Raw genomic sequence first — 6,923 nt, 5'->3', positions numbered from 1 at the left:
CATTGAACGAGGCAACAATGTAGATCTAGGTCTAAGAAAACTGATCAGTTGTTAATTTGAAAGCGTGGATACAAATTCATAATTTGATTAATGTCAAAATACCTTTCGACGAAAAGTGAGAAAAAATAATATTCTATATTATTACCTTCCGCTGGGATCATGAATCGAGTATTTTTCCAAATGGTAGAATGTACATTTGCCGTCATACCTCGGCTTTTTGCCTGTGCGGGGTCCTTACATTGGTAGATACGGCTTATTTGCAAGCAGGGCGGTTTGGGAAAGGACTTACGTATTCGACGTAATAAGCACCCAGGGCGCTCTCAAAATTAGAAATAGGGGGCTCTTATTAGAAGATTATTTTGGTGGAAAATACAGAGTTGAAAGATAAATTTCGTGGTTTATGCTGACAGCCTGAAATGTTTATGTACGACAGATACATTTTTCCAGAATTTAATTGCCCATAATTAAGGGTGCATGTAACACACGAGTGCATATTATACGCGAATAAATAAGTCTTGTGTACATTGATCAATCGGAAGGGGTGCTTATTTGGATATGTTAGCAATTATCGCCGTGGGCGCTTATTAGAGCGGGGCGCTTATTACGTCGAATACGGTATTATACCCCGCTGGTCGATTAACATGATACATCCAAGCATGAGGAATAAGTTAATGTTCAAATATACCCGGGGGTATGGGTGGCCCAGTCATCTAAGACGCCGCAATTCGCTGTGCAGACTTGCGTCCCATGGGCACACAATATACCTGTGATCTAGGGTTCGAATCCCGGTTCGCCCCGATTATGTTTTGGGGTTTGTCAGCACCAGACCTGTGCTCGTGGGTTTCACAAAGTAGTAAACGTCTGAGACCTGCATCACTTCGGGCTTTCCTTCCACATTAAGCTGACACGTCGTGATATAAGTGGAATATTGTTGAAGCAGCATTTAATCCAACTCCGTCAAATCTACCTTTCGCATGCAATGATTAAAAAAGATATTTTCCAATGTATGACAATAGACACGAACTAAATATAAGATATTTTGAAATGTAAGATATTGGTCAGATATCTTCATATTGATATTGATAACAAATCAAGGTCAGTCCTTCGATGAATAATATCAAATACGCATTCCCTTTCTCTTAAGTATTTTTGTTGTGGATCTTCGAATTGCCCGTGCAGGAGTACTCTCCCCTTGAATCAAGATGTCTGCGCCCTTGAGCAAGAGTCGTGCTCTGGCATGCCGATTCTTATCATTCCGTAGTATTTTAAAGAACAATGGTAGTATATACATCTGTTTTATTGCATGCGACGAAAAATCCACATTGCTAACCGAATGCTAACCGAAAAGCTAATTATTTCTGTTGACATGAAATATTATCAGATGATATTAGATCCTCGGTTTTCGTTCAAGTTCAACTGATTGAGAACATGGGTGGCAATGTGGCGTCAGGCGTCTCTCTGCTGCCGGGATACACTGGTGTTGGGTTCGAATCCCAGGTTCGCATGTTCTATAGCCTGTCACCATGGCACAGGGCAAGGGGGCGGGTGGGGTGTGGGTGGGGCTGGGGGTGGGGGTGGGGGAAGAGAGAGGGACAGTCAGGTAGCTTTGTGGTTTTCGCTCGTCACGTCCAAGACCCGGGTTCCATCCAAAAACGGGTACAATTGTACTGATGTCCCCAGCCATGATCTTGTAGGAATGTTGCTGAAAGTGGTGTAAATCCATACTCACTCACTCACTCACTCAGTTAATGGAGCACAAGGCTCTGGATTCTCCCCCGATGTCTGACACTAGCCACTTCAGTCGATTAATTGGTTGTCGCAAATAAGCGTGACAAGAGGCTGGGCTAACTTATGTACAATGATGTAAGGACTTTGAGAAAACAGCTATACACATTTTTGAACACATATTGATCTCAGGACTGTATCCCTGCTATTTGATCAATAAATAGAGATCTGTAAAGACATATAGGTATGCAAGCTGAAAAGGCTGCATTTGGTAATTAAGCAGAGTCATTGTAGTAGTATGAAATTAAAAACTACAGGCATATTTCTATGTAAGTAACTCACAGTCAATTGGGTTATGGTGACATAGTGTGCATATTTTATGCATATGCATATACGCTGCTTATCTGGTGCTCTAGGGGGCAGCAGTAATTTCACCATGTATGTCAAACCTCATGTTAGCCACAAAACTTGACTATGTTCTGCACTACTTTTACTATCAAGCCTAGAGAGAAAAACTGTGGCCAAGCCAGTACACTTGACTCCATTGTGTTTGTAGACTTGTCAACTCTTATGAAAAATACATTTCCAAAGGAAAGGTTTGGCAGTATTCTAAGGTAAATGGTTTGGGAAACATTTCCACGATATTTTTCAATTTAAAAACCAATGGAGCGTGTGAATGCTTTTGGATGAAGCTTATGAAACAGCGATGTTGGATACTAAAAGGGAGTGCATATCTTCAATTTTGTAGTTTATGATAGCCTGATTTAGATTGTGTGATAGTGACTCATTTATTCATTTCTACAGGTGGGGTCACAGTTTCCTGTCCGGCCTTCATAGCAAGGGGACACAACTACTCCCTGAAAGGTTATTCCAGCGGAACATCGCCTACATTACAGAAAGGTAAGCATCAGTTGCCATGGCAACAGCTTTAAGATGGAGGTAGTGACAACATGTTACAGTCTGTTTTACAAACAATTGAGTATACTACCTTTACTGTGTTCTGCTAAATGTATTTAAGATTTTGATCAGATAGTATGAGCTTGTTATAAACTCATCTTCAATGAACAAATTTTAGAAAATGGAGCTGAAATCTCCAGGCTAACTTTGGACATGTACAAGATACTGAAACCACTGCATCACCAAAGTAATGCTAGTGTTGAACCCTGGAGCAAAATGAAATTAATGAGAGTAGCCTTGCCTTTGAACTATAAACACTAATCAGCAAACGATAACATAACACTAAGACTGTAGACTTAGAATTCTGGGCAAAATAAAGTATACACTTGAAAATTGGATTTAACCAAGAAATTACAAACATTGTCAAAACATCACTAGTCACTGAAACACTGTTAACTTCAGGTCCAAAACACAACTTTGGGCGGAGTGGGCAAGTGGTCAAAAGCGCACTGCTAGCAAGTGCCAGGTGCTGAGATCGTATCCTGCTAGTGTCCGGGTTGTTATTCAGCCTTTGGACCAACAAATTTTACAGGTCTTTACAGTGTTGTCACTACCCCTAGTGTACAGTACATGCAGTCTGTGCTCTCAAAAGAACCCACTCGTCTGATGGTAGATGACCAGATGGTGGAAACACGAATACGTACATACACCCGAAACACAAGTGTAAACACGTGTGGTGTCACCCTGGGCAAGTGACTTAGTTCAAATGTGCCTCTGTTCACCCAGCAGGGAATGGGTACCTGATATATGAGGTGGATGTAAAAACCTAGCGCCTCTGGTCAGCTTGGGTTGTATACTCCCCAGGGAGTTGGGAATGATAACTGGAATGCAAACGGATCCACTGGTCGGGGAACAAATAAAAAACGCATTTGAGCAGATACTAGTACCTGGATACCTGAGGTATATATATGTGTAGTTTAAGTAATAAACTATGATACCAATATCAAATACATCACCATTGAATAACTATTTTGTGTGTTTCAATTTTCAACTTCATCAAACATGGGTGTGTACTTTCTTTTGCGCAGCATTTTAGTATGGAGTGACACCAGTTTGACTGAAATAGGGGTCAACGACCAAGATTGTACAGGTTTCAAGTGTTGTTACATGTGTTAGTGCAGTCCTTTGAACGTAAATGTGCAGTTTTATGTATTCATGACGACTGCTGTTGCTGTACTGGACATGTTCACGACGTGGGTGAGCAGTGTCTTGCTTGTTATTACACGATTATCTGACGAGGCTAACAAGAGATAAGGCACCATCATTCATGGTTGGTGACTGTCATACAGCTGCTAGATCATCTTATTTAAAAAAACTGACCACACTAGATGGGGAACTGGGTGAGAAGCCCTGTCTTATGTAGGACACTATTACATTGTTTATTGTCAGCGTTGTTATGTATGTCAATGTTTCCACCCTTGTGCTGTGAACTCCAATATATCCAGATAAAACTGTGTCACTCATTTATGCAAGCAAAGGACCCTGACATTTTCCACATTAATTTCATGATTTGCCGTATATTAGTCCTTTCTTTACAATCCATACATAAATCAATGAAACAAAGGGGGGAATTGACATGGATTGGGAATCGGATCAAATACATTATTATGTCATAAGTTTGTTTAATTATTTCTTTTATTTCACAGCTGCAGCTGCTGAGGCATCTCAACTCCCTGAGGATGTTGTTGAAGATGTTGTTAATGTTGATGTGGCAGCCAAGAGTTTACAACACCACGACTATTTTGGTGTGCGGGAGCTGGTGACAGTGAGTGACATGTTCAAGGCGCGAGTACATCTCGGACACAAGCAGGGGCTCAGAGATCCGTACATGGCACCCTACCTGTTCGGCAACCGCCTCGGTGTCGACATCTTTGACCTTGACCAGACCTTGACCTTGTTTCAAGATGCCCTCAACTTCACGGCCCACATCGCCTACCGTGGTGGCATCATCCTGTTCCTGACTCGCCACAGACAGACGATGCCGTGGGTGGAGCGCACGGCGGTGGAAGCGAAGGAGTATTCTCACTGTAGGTTCTGGAAGGGAGGGACATTCACAAACGCCGCCGTCCAGTTTGGTACGGTCACCCGGCTGCCCGATCTCTGCATCTTCCTCAATACACAGAACAATGCATTTTTGCCTCATGCTGCAATTACGGACAGTGCCAAGCTTCTGATCCCGACTGTGGGGATAGTGGACTCGAACTGTGACCCCCGCCTCATCACGTATCCCGTCCCGGGTAACGATGACACTCCAGTATCAGTGGAGTACTACTGTAGTTTGTTCAAAAAGGCGATACTGATTGGCAAGAGGAAACGGAGGCAGGATGGGTTGGGGAAGGACTAGATTGGACACAGGATTGGTTGGGAAAAAACTTGATTGGAAACAGGATGGGTTGGGGAAAGACAAGATTGGACACAGGATGAATCGGGGAAAAACGAGAATTGACACAGGATGGGTTGGGGAAAGACGAGAATGGACACAGGATGGGTTGGGAAAAGACAAGATTGGACACAAGATGGGTTGGGAAAAGATGAGAATGGACACAGGATGAATTGGGGAAAGACTTGATTGGACACATGATGAATTGGGGAAAGACGAGAATGGACACAGGTGAACATATAAAAATGGCCAACAAAAATGGTCTGGACTCATGGAGAGAAATGTTTCATATTTCATTTTGAACAAGTCTAAACGACCTCGTACAAAAAAAATCATGTCATTATTATAACAGCACTTAATTCATGCTATATGGAAATGTGTTTGCAGTCTGTTCAGTTTGTTACCATTGTCATCATTGGCAATAGCCTGTACATAAATAGCATATAGTCGTGTGTACAATTGTGCCGTAATAAGAGTTTACTGTCAGTGCACAGATTAAACTTGTGTATCAAGAGAGGATCTTTGTCAATGTTTTGTGGAAAACGGTGATATAGTTTGCAGGAAAATTGTTCCCTATGTTGAAACAAGCTACCCGGTACTATTGCGTCAGTCTTAGAAATTTGTTTCTATTAAGACTGGTCCAGAGGTCTAGTGGAAACCATATTTCACTGGTCAGAGTCTGTAGCTAGTCATTCTTGAATGAGGGGGCACGGGTAGCCCAGTCGTCTAAGGCGCCACAATTTGCTGTGCAGAGTTGCGTCCCTTGGGCACGCCAGAAACCTATGATTGTGGGTTCGAATCCCAGTTTGCCCCAATTATGTTTCTAGGTTTGTCAGCACCATACCCTTGCTTGTGGGTTTCACCGAAGTGGTAAACATCTGAGACCTGCATCACTTTGGGCTTTCCTCCCACATTAAGCTGACACGCCGTGATATAACTGGAATAATGTAAAAAGTGGCGTTAAACCCAACTCACTCACTCACTCATTCTTGAATGACGAAACATGTTTACTACTGTAAATAGCAAAATTGAAGCATGGAGAACAGGTTCAGAATTTTAGCCCTCCAATGCAATTGGTCAATGAGGACTATCATCACTTGATTTTTACTTGTCCTCAGCACAATTTGGTAGTCTCGGGCTAACAGACTAGCGTGAATTTAGAAGGCTGTTTCTTACAAATGCATCTGAATGAACTAAAGATTTTGTTATTGAACATAGTGAAACATGACACAACAAAGGAGTACAACTACAACTAATCCATATCCTTCGAAGCTTCCAGGTTCTGGCGCTTGGCATTAAGGGGCTTAAACAAGGACTGGTCGGCTCTGAGTCCGTATACTGTGTCTGAGTGGGGTATTCATGTTAAACTGTGGCATGGTATCTCAGCATGCTCAGTGTGCTAGCACTATAAAATGGCATCAGTCCGGACTAGTACAAGCAGCCACATGCAAAACATACACGTGCATGCACATCGCTATATAAGTGCAATAATCTTGGACGCAACGTTAAGCCCCATTTCACCTCACCTCACCTCACTTGTATATTGGCACCCCAGATCTCTGTATTTTACGTCATAAACAAGGTTTTCAGAAATCGCTGCCAAGTATTTCAGAACAAACACACCATATGATTTTGACATATATCTATTATATTTTTATTTTGGAGTGACAACGTATACAAAAATAGGTTACATTAAAATATGTGTATCACAGATTAACATGAAAACATCCATAACAAAAGAAATGTTTATAAGAGAACAACATGCAATCAGTTTGGGTACAAGAGTCAAAAGACGATTTTTTGGTCTCACCGAAAACTCCCAACAACTGGAGAAAGTGAAGGCCGTGAATCTCTGTTGTTT

The 6,923-nt window shown here is 41.9% G+C and overlaps 1 protein-coding gene across 2 annotated transcripts; it reads left to right on the top strand.

Moving 5' to 3' along the window:
* The first annotated feature begins 1,170 nt into the window (after nt 1-1,170).
* LOC124138351 (28S ribosomal protein S2, mitochondrial-like) lies at nt 1,171-5,579 on the top strand. 2 transcript variants are annotated; one of them, XM_046504947.2, is made up of 3 exons: nt 1,171-1,281; nt 2,530-2,625; nt 4,329-5,579. In XM_046504947.2, exons 1-3 carry the CDS (start codon nt 1,203-1,205, stop codon nt 5,024-5,026), a joined length of 873 nt encoding a protein of 290 aa, XP_046360903.1. In that variant the 5' UTR covers nt 1,171-1,202; the 3' UTR covers nt 5,027-5,579. The 2 variants fall into 2 exon arrangements, with proteins under 2 accessions (XP_046360903.1, XP_046360904.1); XM_046504948.2 differs by having other exon boundaries at nt 1,179-1,278.
* Nucleotides 5,580-6,923: the final 1,344 nt, after the last annotated feature.

This window comes from Haliotis rufescens, unplaced genomic scaffold (genome assembly GCF_023055435.1).
Source record: "Haliotis rufescens isolate VD_foot unplaced genomic scaffold, xgHalRufe1.0.p SCAF_8, whole genome shotgun sequence".
Lineage (NCBI taxonomy): Eukaryota > Metazoa > Mollusca > Gastropoda > Lepetellida > Haliotidae > Haliotis > Haliotis rufescens.
This window is presented reverse-complemented; position numbering and strand designations above follow the sequence as displayed.

What these genes read in the sequence shown, in the direction of transcription:
- LOC124138351 (XM_046504947.2), top strand. Translation starts at nt 1,203, where the DNA reads ATGTCTGCGCCCTTGAGCAAGAGTCGTGCTCTGGCATGCCGATTCTTA. An exon ending in TATTTTAAAGAACAATGGTA is followed by an intron (nt 1,282 to 2,529) that starts GTATATACATCT and finishes TCATTTCTACAG; the next exon opens with GTGGGGTCACAGTTTCCTGT. An exon ending in ATCGCCTACATTACAGAAAG is followed by an intron (nt 2,626 to 4,328) that starts GTAAGCATCAGT and finishes TTTATTTCACAG; the next exon opens with CTGCAGCTGCTGAGGCATCT.